At 40.8% G+C, this 21,453-nt stretch overlaps 3 protein-coding genes across 9 annotated transcripts; 2 read left to right on the forward strand and 1 right to left on the reverse strand.

Moving 5' to 3' along the window:
- Positions 1 to 7,312: 7,312 nt before the first annotated feature.
- Positions 7,313 to 14,314, forward strand: LOC100122283 (5'-nucleotidase domain-containing protein 3). 5 transcript variants are annotated; one of them, XM_008219576.4, is made up of 8 exons: positions 7,313 to 8,144; positions 9,078 to 9,253; positions 9,391 to 9,618; positions 9,998 to 10,000; positions 10,947 to 11,087; positions 11,161 to 11,318; positions 11,394 to 11,721; positions 11,798 to 14,314. In XM_008219576.4, exons 1-8 carry the CDS (start codon positions 7,961 to 7,963, stop codon positions 12,152 to 12,154), a joined length of 1,575 nt encoding a protein of 524 aa, XP_008217798.1. In that variant the 5' UTR covers positions 7,313 to 7,960; the 3' UTR covers positions 12,155 to 14,314. The 5 variants fall into 5 exon arrangements, with proteins under 5 accessions (XP_008217798.1, XP_001605888.1, XP_016837356.2 ...); XM_016981867.2 differs by lacking the exon at positions 7,313 to 8,144 and adding an exon at positions 8,680 to 8,783; XM_001605838.6 differs by lacking the exon at positions 9,998 to 10,000.
- A 122-nt stretch (positions 14,315 to 14,436) lies between these two features.
- On the forward strand, positions 14,437 to 16,885 carry LOC103318122. Of its 3 annotated transcripts, none has more exons than XM_031924439.2 (6): positions 14,437 to 14,795; positions 14,883 to 15,077; positions 15,158 to 15,534; positions 15,613 to 15,896; positions 15,971 to 16,218; positions 16,299 to 16,885. In XM_031924439.2, exons 1-6 carry the CDS (start codon positions 14,787 to 14,789, stop codon positions 16,578 to 16,580), a joined length of 1,395 nt encoding a protein of 464 aa, XP_031780299.2. In that variant the 5' UTR covers positions 14,437 to 14,786; the 3' UTR covers positions 16,581 to 16,885. The 3 variants fall into 3 exon arrangements, with proteins under 3 accessions (XP_031780299.2, XP_032452821.1, XP_032452822.1); XM_032596930.1 differs by having other exon boundaries at positions 14,437 to 14,807; positions 16,299 to 16,696; XM_032596931.1 differs by having other exon boundaries at positions 14,437 to 14,807; positions 14,895 to 15,077; positions 16,299 to 16,694.
- Positions 16,657 to 20,818, reverse strand: LOC100122253 (dnaJ homolog subfamily C member 3). The gene is made up of 6 exons (XM_031924438.2): positions 19,772 to 20,818; positions 19,540 to 19,647; positions 19,257 to 19,456; positions 18,847 to 19,172; positions 18,427 to 18,770; positions 16,657 to 18,156 (listed from the first exon to the last, which is right to left on the reverse strand). Exons 1-6 carry the CDS (start codon positions 19,818 to 19,820, stop codon positions 17,735 to 17,737), a joined length of 1,449 nt encoding a protein of 482 aa, XP_031780298.1. The 5' UTR covers positions 19,821 to 20,818; the 3' UTR covers positions 16,657 to 17,734.
- Between the last annotated feature and the right edge of the window lie 635 nt (positions 20,819 to 21,453).

Genomic DNA, 21,453 nt, shown 5'->3' on the forward strand with positions numbered 1-21,453 from the left:
TTTTTCCTTGAAAGCCCGTGTATAGTCACACCCAAAAACACAAATCCACGCCATCAGTGCCGCAAATTGTATTCGCACGCACGATCGCGTCCACTCTCTCTTTCTACGGTGCGCACCTATACCGCTGCCGAAAATTCGTAAAAGAGCATCGCGAACTTAATCGCCATGAGAAAGTCGCGGCCCAGCCTATATTACCGTCCCCCCCCCCTCGCTATAGTGGGCGGACAGTTGCGGCAGCCGCAGCGCTAACGACTCGACGAAACGTATAAGCGACTGCAGCGAGAAAAGGAGATCATCTCTGCGATGGGCCTACTCTCCTTTGCGCTATAATGCTCAGCGGCGTAGGTTAACGAACGAGACTTTCCACGCTACTTTCCCACCACGACGCGTGTGTGTGTGGGCTGCCCTTGTCAGCTCGCTCGAGTTCGACGCTACGTTGCATTGTCTTACGTCGCGAGGAAAAAGCGAAGTAGCTCTTGAATTTGATGCAATTAGGAACGGACTTTTTGCCAGCAGTCACGTGTACTTGGATTATTTATACGTACGAGAGCTGAGCCTATGCTGTTCTTCGTAGGCATCACAGGCATGCGATATTGTTCGCATCGACGGAATGTCACCGATTTTTAGGGAATCAGGCCGAAGTCGTTAAGTTTGCTTTAATTGCGTCGTCGCTTTTTTGGCCAAGAGCGGCCGGTATGTTTACGATGCCTCACTTTATTGTTACAACGATCTTAAATTCTCATCAGTTCATCAGTACCGATAGTTTCGTCGATCACACAAAAATCACGAAGATAATACAATCGGCAATAATTTCTCTCCCTATATCTCTGCTCCTGATACGCGAGCTCGTCCCATCATTGGCTTTTCGCGCGAGAGTCGAGGCAAACGTGACGGAATCGCGCGGCTCCGAGAGAAGCACATTCGCACACGTTCTCGCGACGACATGGGCTTCTCTATATGGGAGGAATATAAGGAGATGGGAAAAGAGAAACGGACGGTTCCGAGCTGTGCGCAGTGGAGCGCGTGTCGATGAGGTGGGAAATTGAGATGCGCAGGCGGCTTTAATAAATTTCTCACTGAGAAAGAGAGAGAGAGAGAGAGAGAGAGAGAGAGAGAGAGCGAGAGAGAGAGAGAGAGAGAGAGAGAGAGAGACGCCGTACGGGATTGTGCTGCGAGGTATATTATATACGTGGAAAATCCTCGCTGTGGGTCTATATTACAGCTGCGTTTCTTTTGGTGCTTTTCTAAAAATTAAATTTTAAATCGCGGTTTACTTTTCAAAGTTGCTCGGTGTATCCTACGCAAAGAATGATCAATGATATAGCGATCGTAATGCCGTAATCTTCGACGGGATACGGGATGTACGCGGGAGAGCTTCAATTTGAAAAATAGCGGCTGTAATCGCCGGGAAATTGATAGGCGATGAGGATTGATGACCGAAGGAGTCGGAAGATTATATGCAATCGTGCATAGGAAAAAGATTAAGCGGACGTTCGCGACGACGTGATTTTTGCATTCGAGAAACTAACAGAGGAGAGAGAGAGAGGAAATAAGTGGGATATGCGGTTATTAAAGAGCAACTGAATAAGAGGTTTGCAAGTACGCGCGAGTGACATTAATACGATTCTTTCGATTAGGATGTTCTCTTACAATAAATTAGAAAGTATGTATGTGTCTGTACTAACGTTCGTTTATTAATGCGCGTATGTTAAGCAGACTGCGGACTAGATTATGATTATAACAAAAATAATGTTTATTAAGGCTCGACGAACTGGTACAGGAAGGAGAGAAATAAATTTAAATCTAGTTATGCAGTGAAAACAAAGACGCAAGGATTAAGATACAACTCGCTTTCTGTGATTGAGATGCAGCAATAAATTTCTTCAATTTACCAGACTGCTTCTCGAAAAACCTATACGAGTCCGTAAAATAAATATCATGCGAACGATTCTATACGTTGTAAAGTGTTTAGCGATTATTCTCGGATCTTCATCGAGGCTATAGTATACAGAAACTATAGAATATTCAAACTATAATACTCAACGACTATAGGATACCCAGTCACGAAGTGTTTCAGCGAAGATAAGAGGAACAAGGAGATCGAGCTGGAATCTATATACTCCACTCTCCGACTGACTCTGACACCGGATAATCTTCCGTAATGTCTTCTTATCCAGAATCGATTTTCGACCAAAGCCATTGTATTGAAATGATTTTCTCCCGCGGCACTTTCCATCGAAAGAATCGAAAAAAAGCGCAGCAGTCCATAATCCGATCCTATACATAAGTATATGTAACAGCGGGCATATAGCTCGCTGATTTCCATACACACCAATTTTTCCACACAATACAGCGATGCATATCCTTTGAAAACACATCGAAAATTGATTCGAATCTCAGACATCATAACTCACTCTCGACGCACAATTGGCCGAGCGCATCAACGTCGTGGACACACACACACATGCCCCGAGTGATAAAAAGGATCAAGAGAGAGAGAGAAGTAGGGGAGCCCGCGGCGGAGCCACTAGATTAAGGCAATTGGGTCAGGCGAGTGCGATGCTGCCGCTCGCGCGCCGGGGCCTTCGTGGATACGTTGTCGTCGCTGCGCCGCGATGTCCTCCTCGCTCTTTCTCTTTCTCTTATAGACGTGTGTGTACGCGAGAGGATAAGCCGCGGGGGTTTGCGCGCAGATTGGGCACGCGGTGAAAGACATTTTGTCGGTGTCCAATTGAATTTCGTGGATTATATTCGCGGGTATAGGGCGCTGATTTACTTTCTTTTTAAACGAGTTTTGAAAGTTGTTTACGCGCACGTAGTTTTTTGCAAGACGTGTTAATTGAATGTAAAGGTGAAAATGGATCGTGTGGTGTACCACTGTTGCGATACAATGTATAGTAATTTGTTTCTTGTATTGAACTGTTTTCAAAAGATCCGAAAGATTGCATAGATCGACGTGTGTAAAGAACTGCTCCGTTTTCATTTCAACGTTCGAACCGTTATTAACGTCGATCGAATTGCCACGTGTTATAGTCTCGAAACTAGAAGATTGATATTTCGATAAAAGTAAGATATTCTTGGGAATCAGAAGCGATGCTGATTGTTCCTTGGGTCTCACGCTGAGAACCATATGGAAAGCACGTTTTGCTTACAGCCGATCCCGAGCGTTTTCTACTTTACACCGTTTCGTTTATAACGTGTGCGACCGAATAACGTTTCGATCGACTTGCCGTATTCGAGTGGAGGATCGTTATGCACATTAGGTGTAGATAAAGTGAGTAATTATATAGGTGTTATGAAATTCTTTCCTTACTTACAAATATGCAAAAAATACGCGTAATATGCTGAAAATTACATGCGTAAATCTCGCAAATTTTAATAAAAACAATAAACTACATATATGTATATCGCTCGGCTATTTTGGCAGCGATGAATTAAGCCAGCGTAATTCAAGCCTGAAATTACAGCTCGAAGATAAATCTCCAACAACAGACACTGCACCGCTGTACAGCGCATTAAACACATCGATCGCGATACCCGTTTGGCGCATTATCATTAAGCTCGCATAAAACTGACAAAGTCTCAACTCGGCGCTCTTTCCTCTCCGGCCGGTATGCGCATATATATATATGCATACACTCGAGTTAATTTGACCTGGAATCCCATATGTACATGTAAACGAGCGCGGCAGGTTGACACGGGGGCCTGCTTTTATGTATTTAAGAGCGATTGACGAGATCGAAACCAGCAGCGCCACGTGTGCGTACGTATAGGTATAGATCTTGAAGCTTTCATCGACGTTGGGCTTCGCACGCGAGATGATCGATCTTAATTTAATTTTCTCTCGTTGGTACATTTTAACGAGGACGAAATTGTGCTCATCTTTTCTGTTCAAGGACAGATCAAGCCAGAGTTTGACTCCTGACGACCGCTTGTTTTCTGATAAGCTGCAATCGAGAATTGCGGATATCTGACAATCGCAATACCGCATCGCGAGTTTCGACGCAATCCCTTTAAAGTGGAGGCCTGTCTCTGATAGAAGAAAGCAAAAAAGCATGGATGCGCAAGTCTATCGGGTTTACTCTCCATCAGAGCCTTCTATATACATAGTAAGGTATGCGAGCATTTTTGGAACTCGTATAAGCCCCTTAAACTCTTTTCTCGCAAATAAGCGCCTGCAACCAGGCATTCCGCCCGACACCAAACGCACGTTGTACTTAGAGAAAATGGAAAACTTTTATTTTATATTCAAATTTTCCCGGGTGATACATCAGTTATAGCACGGAGGCCTTAATATCAGATAGAATTAGATATAGTTTGTATACCACTCAAACCTCAAAATCACAACTTGAATGTGAATGTTCGGCTCTCGTAGTATAAAATATCGTATCCCGATCAGCATAGGGAAATTTTATAAAAATTGTAATGAATTCTTAGTGAATGCTTTTTTTCAATAAGTATTGTCATATTAGAATTCTTAATGATAGCTTCAGGTTTTAACGAATGTCCGCTTCAGAAGCATTCATAAAGAACTATAATGTTTTAAATTAAATTTCGCAGCAGATGCTCTGGTGCCAAAACAGAAGTCATACAGTAATCACTAAGTATTCCTTAGTATTTAGCATAGATTAGTTGTTACCACTAAAGAAATCATAAAGCATTCATAAAGTAATCATAAATAATTCTTGCTTTTAAAGAATTTAATTTTCGTTAAAATGTCGCACACGCGTTGTATAGGTATTATTATTGTTATTATTGTTATTAATGTTTTTCATATATTAAAAGAAATATAATTAAGAAATTCAAAATTTTTGACGGTGATGGGAATCGAACCTTGAACTTCGGCACGGCAGTTGAGTGCGCTGACCACTTAATTGAATTCTTATACACCAAATTTTAGATCTGATATATTAATTAAATCTACTTATGGGCTAATTAATAATAAATAAATAAATGACAACCAATGAATAATTGCAGAGAAAAATATATAATTATATTCAGTAATAAAAGTAAAGTGGGGTTTTTGAGACCGAGTGTTGAGTTTGTAGAAAGTCCATTAGTTCTTAATATTCATGATATACATGTTTATTCATAAAGATTACTTTATGAATACTTTATAGGCACGACCGCGACACGAAAGTGCGTTATAGTTTTGTCATCAAAAAATGTGTGAGATGCGATAACTCACGCAATTTTCGACCGATCGGGCTGAAATTTTGGGAGGAGTCAACTCTTGCACAAACCTAAAAACTAATTTTTTGTATCCCGATTGTCTACGTTTTTTTAAAATGCGGGCACAATTTGTTTAATTTTTGCGTGTTTCATGAATAAAAATTTTGTTGTTGCACGATTATCTCTAAGAGACTTTTATCAATCGGGCTAAAAATTTGTGTGCGAACTCCCCTCGTAATAGTAAGGTGACAAATTTATATTGGACTTGATCCTGCATGTATACGCAGAATGCGGTCACATCCAAAAATCGCTAAAAACGGTTTTTTGGCTCTAACTCGAATTCTATGCATTCTACAAAAAAAAAGTTATATAGAAAAGTTGTAGATCTCGAAGAAATACAACTTTTTCCTATTTACACTTAAGCGTGAAAATGCTTTTAATTCGAGTTAAGAGGCCAAAATCGATTTTTTTATAGCAATAAACCAGTATTCATCATAAAATTTTGAGGCTATACATTATACATAAAAATCTTAAATGTAAAAGTTGTAGATATTTTAAAAACACAACTTTATACCGTGACAAACATTTTTTCGATTGAATAACTATTTCGTTGTGACACGCCCTATCTAGCCCAAAAGCTTTAATTGATTGCCTATATATAATATCGAGGCGAGCGCGCAGCGCCTCGCGATGCAAGGCGGCAAGCCACCGTGGCCGTAAGGCCGCGCGTGGTGCGCTAGTTTAATACTATAAGCCTTTATTTAATGCGGACATTCGAAAATTCTTTATGAATGCTTTTTTTCAAAGTGTACTTATCGGGATGTAACTTATACATAAAGACTGTATTTCCAGAACTTGTTACAGCACTCGCATTCGGCTCGTACTGGAAATGCTTGTTTTGAAAATACAGTCTTTCTGTACCCGTTACATAATATACTATGGCACACCACTATCTATACGCACTCGAAGTGCAGATTCTGATGAGGGAAAGAAGAATGTGCCTATACGCCACCTATTGCCACAAGCCAGAGATTATAGAGAGAAGCCTCTAAACCGACAGAAGGGATTTCCTCAAAAACTGTTAAGGTTTTATAATTTATAGTAATAATGTATATATGCTTCTAAAGTAGTACAAGTAAACAATTTAAAAAGAGTGTTTTTTGTTTTAAACGTAAAAAATCACGTGTTCTCGAACAAAGTGGAAACAAAAGAAAAACAAACGTATTAATTTTCGTTTATTTATACTCTGCATAACTCAAGACGTTAATCTGGGCCAGATTTCGCATGTATAAGTTCAATCACAATTTTGAAAAATTGAAAAATATAGGCCTGCCTCTAGAATACAGCGGCGACTACAGTTGATCGTAATTGCGTCGGACGATTGTGATTCCAATAGAGATACATCGACGCGTCGTATTCCTATATACACATATACAATATCGAACGATGAAGAAACGGCTGATTCACCGCGTAGTCGGCGGGCTTAATAACGAAAGGGGGAATATAAGTACAGCGCGCACAATTTCAGTTCCTTTTATTACGATTAGGAAAATGATTGGACGAATCCTTTAGCTTCCACCGAGCGCACAAATAACAATCGAGCGGAATGGAAGGAAGTTGATCAATAAAAAAACTTGGGAAATAAAGAAGGCGCCTGATCTCCTCGGGAGCACAGCATATAATGCAAATTATATTAGTCCTCGTCCGGCGCGTCGAGAGCGTTGCCATTACGGCTGAAAATATTCTCGATATCGATTATGCTAATTCCCTCCATTTTTTAGTTTTCAATTGCGCTGCAGCCCGTCTACTCTATATCCGCCTACTATATATACCTACACCGAAAGTTTAGTACACAGAGCGCGCGGGCGCCGATTGGAATTCAGTGGAAATAGCGTGCGCGCACACACACATACACACAGGCGAAATTCAGCATAATGCGAGCGCGCGCGAGAGAGAGTGCCGTAAGTAAAGGCTTATACGCGCTACTGCAGCAGCAGCAGCAGCAGCGAGAGTTTGGTATAACTTGCGCGGGAGGGGCTATATACTTGTACGTCAAGTGCACTATCGTAAAATGGATTCCAAGTTTCGAGGAGTTTATGAAGAGGATTAATATTTGAGAGTGCGCGCAGTCGACTCTCTCTCTCTCTCTCTCTCTCTCCTCCGCACTGGCTTATTGAAATTCTTCTAAACTTATTAGCAAGAGCAAGAGGGGAGCAAGGGATAGGTATTTTAATTCAGTGCGCGCGCGTTCATTGTTGTATTCGAAACGATTTCTCGCGTGGAATTATATAGTCGAAATCGGATCGAGAGTTTGCGGAAGAAAGGGAGGGAGAGATCGAACATTTTGAAAACGCAGTAGTTCCGGAGCAGATACTACTGCTGCGATCGCTTCGTCTATCTCGGTCTTCGCTCGCGAAAGTTCGAACAGGTGAGCAAACACGCGCGTTCCAGACTCCAAACTCAGTTATATCTGATAGAACGTTATTATTATTATTCCACGGAAGACAAAAACGAGCTATTCGTGAAGGAACATAGGACGCGCGCACGTGTTCGAAGCGCGGCCGATTCGAAAAGCGGAAAATCTACTCCCACCCATCCGGCTTTTCGAAAATCCGTTCCCACTCTACGTTATAATACACATCGGCGTGTATGCGCGCGCGCGCGACTAGACAAGGACGGCGCGAACCACGACGAGAGAATATTCCGTAGATATATATTCTACACATCAGAGAGCGCGCGCACGCGCCTCTTCGTCCGAGCGTTCAGCGCCATCCGCCGCGTGACCGTCATGTTGTTTGCGCGGGCTAAGCGCTGCTCCTCCTCGGCGAAGGCCTCCGTCGAGGCACTGTTACTCTTCTGCGAGCCCCGTCCAAGCCTAACTCGCCATGTCCGTGGATTGTGTCTGGAGGCGCAGCAGGTCTCCATGGACCGGATGCACCGAAGCTACGAGAGGATGCTCGAGAAGTGCAAATGTGAGTATACAGGCTGTATAGCCTATAGCTCCGTATACTTACGTATGTGTGGTAGAATCGACCGAAAGAGCGAGAGAGAGAGAAAGAGAGAGAGAGAGAGAGAGAGAGAAAACACGTGTGTAGAGAGAGCTGCGCGTCGGCTGCTATGTTATACGGATTGGTGTATTAATACACGTTCGTTTTCTCGATTTCGTCGACGCGGGAGGCCAATGTCGCGTACTTCAACGTCGTCGTTGCGATGCACGGAAATAGACGAAGCTTTGGACTGCGCCGAGGGGGAGTGGCTTTTCCTTTATGCGCTGTATGTGTGTGTTTGTGTATGAAAAACGAGTAGGTTGAGAGAGGCTGCTGCTGATGCTGCACACACGATCTCGAGTGTCCCAGTGCGGTGTATAGTTAGAGCCGAGAGCATATTACACACACACATACAAAGTGAGTCGCAACTATGTCACCGGGATCAAGTGCCGTACAGGCGCGCAGGCGCGTAGCAAAAAGCGGCTCTTTAAATATACAGGAGCGCTGATCGCGACGACGATGATGGTCAATGTCAATCTCTCAGCACGTGCATGCCGGTGCGGTCGTCGAGAGATTTTTTCAACGCGCGATCGACAATGATGCGATACCTATTGAAAAACATACGTACGCACTCGATGCATAATTGTAAACTAGTTCGCCGCGATTCGCCGCGTATATATAAGTAAACAAACGCAAACTTGTTCTCATGGGCGACTACCCTATATGTATATATAATGCACGAATAGCACACAATAGTCCGCGTTATGTTCGCACGTAAAACACCGCCGGCTTGTTATATTCAGCTGCTTTGCATATAGTAACGCATTGTTTCCAATTAAATACGTATTTCACGCGCATCTCGGTCTTGTTATTCGAATTTAAAAAAAATGTAATAACGCCGTTTGATTTACAAAACAGCCAAGAAGCTGCCACAGGACGTCAATCCTCGCGGAGTATTCGCCTGCAACGAGCTGGACCTGAGGGAGGTGCAAGTTTATGGCTTCGATTACGACTACACGCTCGCGTGCTACAAACCCAGCATGGACTATCTACTCTACAACCTGGGCCGCGATATGCTCATAAAAAAATACAAGGTTAGTAGAGTGCGAAAATTAAGCCTCGTCGGCGTGTTATTATTATTTTTTATGGCTCTCTTTAAAAATCGCGGCTCGTACCTAATTGATTGTCACTATTTTATCTTTAATAAACGTATACCGCGTTATCTTTTAAGTATCCCGAAGGCATCGCGGACCTGGAGTACAGGGAGGACTTCGCGGTTCGCGGTCTCCACTACGACATCGAGAAGGGACTGTTGCTGAAACTCGACAGCTTCCTGCAAATCCAACTCGGAGCAGTGTATCGAGGTCTACATCCTGTGCCGGACGAGGAGGTGCTCAGGCTCTACAAGAACCGCATCATACCGATCGCTTACGTCGAGGCTCCTTACAAACACTCGCACGTAAGTTGCAACTGTAAACTATATTATTCAGAAAAAAAAAAATCAATCGGTTGGTTTTCGGGATGAAAAATCCGTAAGATCATCCGGTCCATATAATTACGATTGCCCCCTACTATCGCGTGCGTATATTATAAATCGCTATGTCTCACTTGCGCATCAGACTTACGTTTGATATATCAGTGTCACGATTCCCCCCGCGTGACATTGACTGGACAATAATACGGGGAGATAAACGCTACGACGATGATTATATGACACTATACTAAATTTGGTTGTTCGTGCAACTCTTCTGTGACTGTCTTTTTGCATGTCTTGGCTCTCTCCCGGTGTGTGATCTCCCTTTTACACGGCGTTTGTGGATGTTTGTTTGAGGAGTTAGAAGGTAAGCCACCATCACCAACAACAGCAACAAAACGAGTACTTCTTTTAGACAATTTTTTGTTGTGCTGCGCTCGTTGATTATCATACTTTTTATTATAACTCTATGTTATTTTCTTTCGTTATCTGCAGCCGCTTCTCGATGTAGACGATACATTTTAACTCGGTGATATATATGTTTATGCATAAAATGCAAATTGCTTGTCAACCTGCGAGTCGTATCTTTTTCAAAACACGCTTTTAGAATCAATTCACGCTCGCTTATCAGCGCATAACGCTTCGCGCTGATAAATTTCAATTTGCCATTCTACGAGATGGCAACAAAAAAATTATGCAATGAAAATATATAAGTATAGTAGTACAGACTGAAATTGAAAAGTAGTGTATGATCAACTAGCTTAACAACGATCAATTGAGATTGCGTAACAATGAACAGTCGTTTACAGAATCACGAATTCCAACGTGTTGGTGTAGACGCACACATTTCGATGCGCATACAAATGTCAAACCGGAAAGACTATTCTATTCGCATCGGATTCGATTCCTATCATGTTTTCCATTACCACTGACATGAAAGGGACATCCTTGCTGAAACAGTATACATCTCGCCACAGGCGACAATTTTTACCAAATATTCATACACGATTATGAGGATTTCGATTTGTGCGCTGTATCTCGAGCTTAAGACACGCATAAACGAAGCGAATAGTCGAACATACTTATTACGTAGTTTGTAACGTCCGTTATTCATTCTAATTATTTTTTTGTTTTATCCATATCCTGTTTCTGTTGTAGTATATCATTGATTTTTCCACTACTAAATTTCATTTTTACTAAATTCATTTATACGTGAGTATTTATTATTTGCCTTATGCTTGTCTTGTGTGGTTTATAAACCGATCTTGGCACATCCGACATCGACGGTCTGACGTTTCGTTGCTTTCCAACAGGATGGCGTTCGCCGCACGAAAATGGTACAGCTCGCCGATCTCTTCTCTGTCCCGGAAATGGCTCTGCTGTGCAACGTCACCGAGTTCTTCCTGCAGAATCACATTGACTACCATCCTGAAATTCTCTTTAGAGACGTCAAGGTACGCGAAAACAATCTCGTAAATTAAAACACTCGCTTTTTTTATCGTCATAATTATGGAACCTTCTCTTCAGAACTCGGTGCAAAGCTGTCACCCGATAATGCACAAACAGGTCGTCGAAAACGTCTCGGACTTCCTCGAGCCGAACAAGGATCTCAACAGGTTCTTCGATCGTCTCAAAGCTGCGAACAAGAAGATGTTCCTCGTCACGAACAGTCCTTTCCACTTCGTGTAACTATCCAACGTTCTTCGATTTAAAAATTATAAAGCAAATTTCACCATCATTTCGAACTTTCCCGCATACAGGGACCGGGGCATGAGATACCTCGTAGGCGACGAATGGAAGGACTACTTCGACGTGGTGATCGTCCAGGCTCGTAAGCCACGTTTCTTCACCGAGGAATCGAGACCTCTGCGCATCTACGACGAGAAGAACGAGACGCAACTGTGGGACAGAGTGACGAAACTGAAGAAGGGAGTGATTTACCTCGAGGGCACGGTCAAGCAGCTGCAGGACACGACGGGCTGGCGCGGACACCAGGTGCTGTACTTCGGAGACCACCCGTACAGTGACTTGGCCGACGTGACTCTCGAGCACGGCTGGAGGACCGGTGCGATTATCAAGGAATTAGCGGTGAGTATTGCAATTGTCCTATACATATAGCGACTATAGATCGGTTAAGAAAACTCGGTGACTTTGAATATTCCAGCACGAAATCGAAACGCTGAACGACCCGAAATTCAAAGAGAACGCCAACTGGCTGCAGATGCTGACAGCCCTGATCGAGGACCACCAGAACGTGGACAGTCCCGAGGCCGAAGCCGTGCTGATGGAGTGGATCAAGGAGCGCGATAGGCTTCGCAACGAGATCAAGCGCGTCTTCAACCAGCAGTTCGGCTCGGTCTTTCGCACCTACCACAATCCGACTTACTTCTCCCGACGGCTCTTCCGTTTCGCCGACATCTACATGAGCTCTATCACGAATCTCCTCTGCTACTCGACTAGCCACACTTTCTATCCGCGCCGTGGTGTCATGCCGCACGAGTACACCAGCTACTTCATGTAGACCGGCACGTTCATTCGAGTCACGCGCCGCGCACCGCCAAAGAAGACTTCCCGACTGTATGCTGCTTGATGTTTTTTTTTTTCGTTTTTTTTCGACCTCGGGATACAACAATGAGCGAATGTGTTGGATTTTATGCGCTGCTGTTCTCTCGATTCCGCTGTTCGATTGCGATGCATGCTGTATAGCTACTGATGTGTGTAGCGAGGAGGAAATTTTTCGTTAGAGCTAGAATTGTTCGGGGAGATGCCCCTGCGGGTCGAGGAGAAAGCTTTCGAGTGCGAAAAATTCGAGAACGTTCGAGGATTTCGAGAGATACGGGCTACCTTCGAATACGCGATGAGTCTATTACGGAGGGCTGCTTTCTTTCAAGAGTAGTCAGGGAATGAATCAATTTTATTTTTTTTTTTTTAATCTAATGCAAATGTTTCTTCCCGCACTGTGCGACAATTGTCAACGTGATATTCGTATGAGTTCCTAACTTTTGCCGAAAAGCTGATGTAACGATTCTATATAATTATGATCTTCATCAGAGTGACGAAACGTAGAGTTTTTAGTCTCCTCCTTGCTATACCAAGTAGATGTAAAATAGTTCTTTACGAGGAATTTTGTAAAATAGCCGATGAAAGTATACTCGAGTACGCTGTCGCAATTTATCTTTAAAAGAAGTAATCTCCGCCGTCTCGAAAATCATTTTTGTCCGGACCAGAATCTTTAGCCAAATATCGAGATGTATATACAGTTTGGCTTTCAATTGTGTGCCATAATGAAAACTATCTTTCAAAAATTCAATAATGTTCAGTAAATCTTACAAAAAAAAGCATCAACAATAACCAAGCGAATGCGTGCTCGAATAAAAAACTGTATAAAATTCAACATTATGCACGGCAAGTATCGAGAAATGTTTAATCATTGTTTACTCTTATCGTCAAATCAATGCGAAGCGATTGACGCACAGTAAATGAAGAAAAGAGAACTATACGAACGCGTCTGCGTGTATATTTTCAAGCCACGAAGAATCTATAATTTTTCATCAAACTAAGTAAACGAGATTAGCAGCAGCAACCACTGCAACGATTTCAGCGCCTTTCGATTGTCGGAGGGTGTATAATACTCCAGTAAGTGAGCGCGAGGTCGATATGCGACGCGCACGTAAATGTGAAGCACAAGCCACTGCGCGTAGCTTAATTCAGTAGAGTGTACTGCCTTATTATACAACGCATCGATATGCATGTGTACGAACGAAATTCGAATTTCCTATAGACGAGCCAAGGCAAGTTTCATTAGCCCTTTCATCGAGCTTTCGTCTTTTGGACGTAATTTACATTTGGATTCGATTGTTGCTGTTTTGTAATCTTCTCAAGGGAATAATGTTTACAAAACAGACGGCAAACAAGAGCTTATGAGAAGTGAAAGGGTTATATATAGCTGTCTCTAACGTTGTGTGTGGGGGTAACAAGTGCCATGTGTCGAAGACAATAGATAGAGTTTTAAAACATTTATTGGTAAAAAAATTGTTCTTTTTTGCGAATGCTGTTAAAATTATGCAGAATTTAGCTAATTTTAAATAAAGTTTTTATATTTTTAAATCATAGAAAGAAATTGTAATGCGCATAATGACGAAAACTAATTGAAATTTGCTCTCACAAGAGAAAATAGTTAGTATGAAAAATAAAAGGAGTACACTTCATATTAAAAATTGAAGTAGAATATTAATCGTTGATGTTAATTTGCAGAATGGAACAAAGTTTCTTCAATCCATATAGATAGGTATTGGCAAATCAACGATACCGCAGCGCCAAAAAGCCCATGCTAATTTCCATAGAGTGGCAAGTTTTCGTAACTCAGCAACACCCGATTTTAATTTTTGGCGCTGTGGTATCGTTGAATTGCCAATTCAGAATGACAATAGATTTTAGCAGCACTTGTTTTAATCTCAAAGTTAGAAATCATTATTAGTATATGTGACTGTTAAAAAAATCATGAAAAATACATGTATATGATTGTGTTGATTGCAAGTCGACTGTGGTCTATATAACAAAAATAACTATCAATAAGAAATGTGATCGGTTGTAACTTTATGTGGCAAATAAAGATAGAAGCTGAATATACTGTCTGAATTAATAAATGATGCATAACTGAAATAAAAAAACGAACATTGAACATGTCTTAATGCTTATTTTCAATCCCCTTTCAAATCTACACACACACGCACGCACCTCTGCACTTTCTGCTCCTTGGTATGCGCGCGTAGCTGCCGCACTTTAGTTTAACATCTCATAACAATATCAATTGGTACTTACCAGACTGTTAACGCGTGAAAACCTCTAATTTGTTGATAAAATTGTCAACAACTTTTTATCTCTTATTGATACTGAAGAACTAACATACATAAACAAATAGATATCAAACCAGGATTGTTGTTTGAAAACTTCCTTCAAAAAGTTCTTGAATTTTTTATCTTTATCTCAGAGAATTGAATTGGAGCTCTACAAATGTATTGTGCAAGATAAATCTATAGAATGTTGATTGTGGTCCATGAGACAAGATGACTATCGCCAAAAACTGTAATTTATTGCAACTTCATGCGGCAAATCAAGTTCGGAGCTGAGTATACTGTTCAAATTGATAAATTATGAATAATGTAAATAAAGAAGTAATACGTACATGCATATAAATCATTATTTCTGATTAACATCTAAACCTATCTATGACTTTACATCTTATACAGCATGATTCACAGACAGAAGATGAGAATATTTCGCAAAGAGAGGAAGAGTTTCAAAATCAAAGGAAGAAGAAAATTAGCATAGTAGAAGTCAATGAATTGCTTCGCAAGAGATCGAAGCATCAAAATGTCGATCACAAGCATAGAAGAAGTATCTCGACGGACAAAACGTCTTCAAAAGCTTATTCCTTTAGATGTGTAGGCTGTTATTATAATATAATTCTCTTCCAAACCCGTGCCGATGTATCATTAAAGATTTACAATAAACCAATCATCAGGGTCTGGATGACTCGATGGTGGCATCGGTTCTCCAAAGTTCGAGCGTCGGTGACTCTGGCGTGCGGCCTTGTCCCTCGGACAACATCGGTGTTCGCAGCATGTCCATTGACTTCGCGGCTGGCGAACGTTTGGGTAGTCTCGAAGCTGCAGCCTTTGCTGCAATTTTAACTGAAGCTGCGGACGCCCTCGAAGTGCTGCGTCGCACTGTACGAGTAGACCACAACGAATTACGAAGAAACGAGGGGTTGGCGAATCGTAAAGTTGTCAGAAAGAAGCACAGTTGTGCTGGAGAGGATGAAAGAAAGATGCTCTATGGTAGGGATGCAGGATTTTCGCCCGTCATCCTGACCGTTCCTGAAAAATTGCTCAGAGATAGGTGAAGTCGGTTTATTTTTTAAATCTTTCTTACAATCAGCCGATGTCAGCCGAAGCAGTGTAAGCTATTATTTTACAGAGAATTAGGCTCCAATGTTTTCCGAAAAGTCGCTTGCGAATTCGAGCGCAACGGTAGCTACGATTGGCTGAGATGCGAAGTCAACGCCATCGTCGAGTCGAAAGAAAAAGAGTGCGGTCTCGAGGTGAACTTAAAAATTTGGACGGACTTGGCAAAGCGACTGCGCGAATCGCAGAAAACGTTCCAAGATGAATTCGAAACGCAGAAGAAAAAGTACATGGAAGAAATGAGCGAACTAGCGGCTGAAATCGATACGTCTTACTGCGATAATATTGACAAGTTGGGTAATTATCAACGCGTATACCAATTTCTCGAATCTAAGGACAGTTATATCGATTCGATTGCATATACTTTACAGATTATATCAGCAGAACAGAAGCATCGAAGTTGGAGCAGCAAAATCTTCGATTCTCAATTCGTGAACGATCGTTGCTGGACGAAATCAAAGAGCTAGAGAAGACAATGAAAATTGACATAAGAGTGTCGGAAGCTCTGCAAACTTATGGGAAATCGGTTATAAACCATTGCGAAGAAGAAATCATAGTATGGTCTGATCGTTACAACGAAGAGCTCGAAAGGCGGCAGCAAGAAACTATTGAACTTCAGGTTTTCATTCCTGCTATTTAATGATATGTACAAAAATGATTCTTTTGGAAGTTAACAAGGTGATAACAATTTTATTTCAGGAAAAGATTGACGAGATGAAGGAATTTATGCAAGAATCGCGTATTTTACAGAAGGAGAGACAAATTTTCATAGATGCATATGTAGAGGAGCAGGAGAAAATAAAATCGGAAATGGATTATGTTGATGCGGTGAACAGTGCTGCAACGTTGATTCAAGCTATCTGGAGAGGCTACATGGTGAGACATGAATTAGGTCCATTTTTTGGACTCAAGAAGAAAATTGGAAAGAGGCCAAAGAAGTCTAAGAAAAAAGCTAAAAAGAAAACCAGGAAATTTTCTTAGTAATACACTAGACTCGTATCGGTACCTGAATTTTACATTTGTTTGTGGTTTTAAAAAATGGAAAACGGATTCTTAGTTTCGGTATAAATAATTGAAATATATATTCTTAAACAATTGTCAGGATAATTTGATTACAAGTAATATTTACAAACAGCTCATATTAGCTCGCACAATCACTGCTCACACGCGACACGCGCACAGCACTGTCTCGAGTCTTTTTTTTTTTTGTTGAAAAAGCATCGGGTACCGGTAAAAATATGTCGTAAAAATCGAAGAAAAAAAAACAACTATCTGATGTCGAAAAATTACAATGTTCTACCCATACCCGATGCCCAGATTCACGCGATTTCACTATATAAACTATAGAGATACGCATTTATCCTGTCACTCTGATCACGTGGAAGTATGTATAGTCTTTCCGTGTCCTTATTCCTTTACGTATTGGACCGAAAATAACAGAAATTCTTCACTCCACTGTCTTTGGAACTAGAGGAAACGAGCCGTATTTTAGTCAGTCGTGCAAAAGCAAAAAATTATTTATGTTTTTCTTAAAGCTCGTCGTATTTATAAAGCAACAAGATCCACACTGTCTGTCTCACTGAGATACGACCCTGATCTAAATTTGCTTTATAATTTTGAAATCTTCTTGAGACTCCATTGATATTGATTCTTTAACTATTCCAATTGTAATGAATATATCAAAGCCTTGATCGTTCATTGATATAATAATTAGTTGATATTTCGCGAAATGTAAAATAATATACAAGTACATGTATGAATTTTTGTTTTATGAGGAAAGAGTTTTGTTCCCAACAGAAAATTTCAATTTCATTTGTTTTTACTCTATTTTTCTTTTATAAAAATTAACATTAAATCAAAACTATATAAGAATAAACAAAATTAAAATTCTTTGTAAAAGAAAACTTTTTCCTACCATCGAAATAAATTTTTGTTGTGGTTAAATTTAAAGAATGGAAATTCACTTGAGCATTAATTTTTAACTGACAATCAAAGTTTCGATGAAATGATCATGAGCATTGACTTTGCATTTACTACAGTAGATGCTTCACTGTTTTTGTTTATCCCACAAGTCTTGAAAATTTGTGAGGCTTTTGTAATTTTGGACTGTAAAGAGGGCAAAAGCACCAGAATCTCTAATTGAAGTGGAACTTGAACTGGAAGGGCGAACCCTGGAAGTGGTGGAACTCTTGGAAGGGATTGAAACCCTGGCCCTGGTGCTTTCCAGATTCCGGGTCAAGGGGATCCTCACCCCGATCGAATTTAGCACGCTTCTCTTCGTCTGTGAGAACTTCTTTGGCAGCAGCGATGTCGATGAACTTCTTCTGAGCGCGCTTTTTCTCCTCTTCATCTGGGAAGTTATCTGGGTGCCACTTTTGTGCAGCTTTCCTGTAAGCTTTGACGATCTGCTGCTTTTTCGCGGTTCGTGGCACGCCCAAGATCTTGTAGTAGTCTCTGGTCTCTGAGATTTTTTGCCTTTGTTGCGCCTTTTGCAGACCTTGCTTGGCTCGTTGATTATTTGAGTCGATCTCCAATGCGTCCTTATAATCTCGTATGGCTGAAAAAAATGAAAAAAATGAATACTCTGTGATGTTGCGTGAAAAAATCAATGTCAATTTTACACTAAACTACTATATAAATAATATGTAACTAGCATATTATAGATTATATATGAATCTGTAACCGTTCCTAACGTTTATTTTAACGTTTACCGTTATAATAAATGAGAATAGTTTTACTCATTTTCAATGTTATGTACTCGAGTTTATAAACTCTAGTTTTGAAATGTTGTTAATCTTTTATAGCTTAAGCTGTATTAGTTACTCACCATCATCAAATTGGTCAGCTGAAAGATATGCTTCTGCACTGTCGCATAAAGTGTCAGGATCACGTTGTATTTCCACTACTGCTCGACAGTTTTCGATTGCTAGTTCAGCTTCTGAATTGGCAGTGTGGCACTTGCAAAGTAGACGTAGTGCAGTCACCCTCACGTTTTCTATTGCTGGTTCATTCTTAAGTACTTTATTAGCCTTATCTATACAACTATCTAAATCGTTTGACTCTGAAGCAGCTTCTGCGTCTTCTATTAATTTCGCTACTTTTTTTATTTTTTTATAAAATGGAAAACAATCATGATGTTCTGGATCTAATTTTAAGCATTCTCTAATTTCTCTGAAAAAGCGTAAAGTTTGATTAATATTTTCTCAATAATTAGGAATAGCAGCATAGCTTTTATTTTAAAACTTACTTTAAAGAATCTTGCACTTGACCCAGCTGGTATAATAAATTTGAAAGCTCGTAATACCCTTCAGTATTGTCCGATGTGAGTTTGGTTGTAGATCTAATATCTGAAACTGCGCCAGAGTAATCTCCTATTTGCATGCGACATTTTGCTCTTAACTTCCTAAGATAAGACGACCATGAACAAATCTCTATAACATGTGTTAATGTTTCTGCAGCTATGTGATACTCTCCTTGCAAGTACAAATTTTCTGCAGATTCTATTTGTTCTCTAGCTATCCTTAGTCTATGAATACCATTGATGGCTTCCTCATTGTCGGGATATATCATCAGCTGCAAAGGACAAATGTTGTCAAATTAGGATATGTGGGTAAACAATTTTCATTAAAATCTTGTGGGTATGTGAAAACTACTCACAGCATTGGTCAAGTCAACTTCGGCGTCATCAAGATCACCATGCTTCAAATGTACACTACCTCGCTGGATCCTAGCAGCGGTAAAATCTGGCTTCAATTCTAAAACTTTATCAAAATCTAACAAGGCTTGCTTAGCCTTTCCTAAAGCTAAATACACCGTTCCTCTCTTATAGTAGGTCAAATAGTTGTTGGGATCACCCTCTGCACAAAGAACGGAGACAAACTGTCAGTCCTGTCAAAGTCACTTACAACAAAAACATATGCACGAGATTCGAGATACTAACCAACAGCTTCGTGAAAGTACGATAAGGCATCTTGATATCTTCCAGTTGACAGAAAATCTGTGCCCAACTCCAACAGCTTATCGAGCCCCTTGGATGTTGTCGCAGTCACTGCGAAAGAGGTTAGAACAGTGCAATGAGTAAATACGATAGGAAAAATGGCTGCAGCTGAGCAACAGAGGCACGAGGTGCCGAGGCGTTCCGAAGCCAAGAGAAAAACAAACAAAAGACCTACCGTCATAACTGAAATTCAGCAAAAAGAGCAACAATCCGCAACGATACATGACTACTGCTTGGCTATGGGAAATCCACTACTTATACGTCACTGATACGTGTCTCTTTGAAAAATATATGGACACACAGTTCCGCGCGGATATCACTTAGTTCTCGGGTCTCCGCTGTGGCAATGCGAAAACACAAACGACAACGACTGTCGTGTCGTAGGTTTGGCGGATCGGTCGGCGCGTTATTGCTGCATCCTCGAGCGATATCGTCGCAACACAAAACGAACCCCGACGAGAGCGCGCCGCGCCATCGCGTTCGTGGTCCCACGCGATTGGTCCAACGCATATCGCTCGGCGTCGAGTCGAGTCAAACCAGCTGGTGCTACGTGGGTTTGTTCGCCTGTTCGGCCCTGACGTCTTCTGCTCGATTTGCGATCTCTTTCTCTCCTCTCTCTTTCTGTTGTCAACGCTCTCGGGCCCCACTGGCTGAGCAAATTAAAGGCCACCTCTATATTATTATAGCTGTTTAAAAGATCACCTTATGCTATGTTATTTTACATTATCTCTCGTATCGTCTTTTACTATTCACGTGCTGAGCTACTCATTTGAATGGTTGGAAATAAAAGGTAACATGTTGAAGTTAAAATGTACAACATGCATATTTGTTTTTTCCTATTTTTATTACACTTGTATTCGTTGATAACGTTTAATGCCAGATAAACTTGCGATGGATCATAAAAACTTTCTGAAAAATTCCACGAGCTTGAAATACTTTTGACGATTATACTTCAGCAGCAGTATTGTTTTAAATTCGTATGAATGTAAAATAATAAATTTGGAGGAACTGTGCGATCTGTTCGCATTTAGTAATTATTTGAATACCGAAAAACAAAATTAAATATGAATAGTTCTATAGAAAAGTAATAGCTAGTTTTTCCATTTAAAAGACAAAGTTCACCACGGTACCATCAACTTCAACGCCGAACAAACGTTATGAGTGACGCGTGTGCTGAACTGGACAGCTAGCCTCACCTTCTCTGGTCATGTTCGACTGGGTTACTAGGAATGATTACGACTTGCGCTCATCTTCCGCGTGATTTCGTAATCCTTTAGGTCGTCCCCTGCTTTCCTGTCGCATTGCGTAGTCGATAATGTGACCGCATAAGTGGCGACGATGACGTTATTAGAGCCTACCTGATTGCGCTTCTTTTTTGCATTTCGCAAGAGCTATTGTTTGCGTTTTCGCAAAGGTATATAGGTTTGAATTTGATCATTCTTTTAACAGAAGACGTAACGCCGTAAATGTGCAGAAATCAACAGGCATGAGAAAATTTCAAACAATCGTCAATGTGTACGATGGATACAGCACAGGTTTTTGATTAACAGTAAAAGTAAAAGGACGACCTTGCATCTTTTGCATTAACAGTACTTGTGAATGAAATTTGGAGGAAAAATCGTTAATTCTTTGCTTCAATAACGTATTTACTTTTTAATATTTAGCGAATATTTGAATTTTAATCGATCTCGAACAAGATTATAAACATTGCGTGATTCTAGCACAAGGTGAAACCCTGACCAGTTTTTAATTTAATTATGAATGTATCGCAGTGTTGCTGCACTGAAAGCCACTTTTTTTCACAATTCCAACTTCATAATTATTGATGGACTGCGATTTGAAACTGCGTTTCCACAC

This window comes from Nasonia vitripennis, chromosome 2, assembly GCF_009193385.2.
Source record: "Nasonia vitripennis strain AsymCx chromosome 2, Nvit_psr_1.1, whole genome shotgun sequence".
NCBI classification, from domain to species: domain Eukaryota; kingdom Metazoa; phylum Arthropoda; class Insecta; order Hymenoptera; family Pteromalidae; genus Nasonia; species Nasonia vitripennis.

Excerpts from the sequence above, each read along its gene's own strand:
- LOC100122283 (XM_008219576.4), top strand. The coding sequence starts at position 7,961 with ATGTTGTTTGCGCGGGCTAAGCGCTGCTCCTCCTCGGCGAAGGCCTCC. Across the intron at positions 9,254-9,390 it reads TGCTCATAAAAAAATACAAG|TATCCCGAAGGCATCGCGGA; the intron begins GTTAGTAGAGTG and ends TTATCTTTTAAG. Across the intron at positions 11,088-11,160 it reads TTCTCTTTAGAGACGTCAAG|AACTCGGTGCAAAGCTGTCA; the intron begins GTACGCGAAAAC and ends CCTTCTCTTCAG.
- LOC100122253 (XM_031924438.2), bottom strand. The coding sequence starts at position 19,820 with ATGTATCGTTGCGGATTGTTGCTCTTTTTGCTGAATTTCAGTTATGAC. Across the intron at positions 19,457-19,539 it reads GTACTTTCACGAAGCTGTTG|AGGGTGATCCCAACAACTAT; the intron begins GTTAGTATCTCG and ends TTCTTTGTGCAG. Across the intron at positions 19,173-19,256 it reads AAGTTGACTTGACCAATGCT|CTGATGATATATCCCGACAA; the intron begins GTGAGTAGTTTT and ends TGTCCTTTGCAG.
- LOC103318122 (XM_032596930.1), top strand. The coding sequence starts at position 14,787 with ATGAATAATGTAAATAAAGAA. Across the intron at positions 14,808-14,882 it reads TGAATAATGTAAATAAAGAA|CATGATTCACAGACAGAAGA; the intron begins GTAATACGTACA and ends CATCTTATACAG. Across the intron at positions 15,078-15,157 it reads AAGCTTATTCCTTTAGATGT|GGTCTGGATGACTCGATGGT; the intron begins GTAGGCTGTTAT and ends ACCAATCATCAG.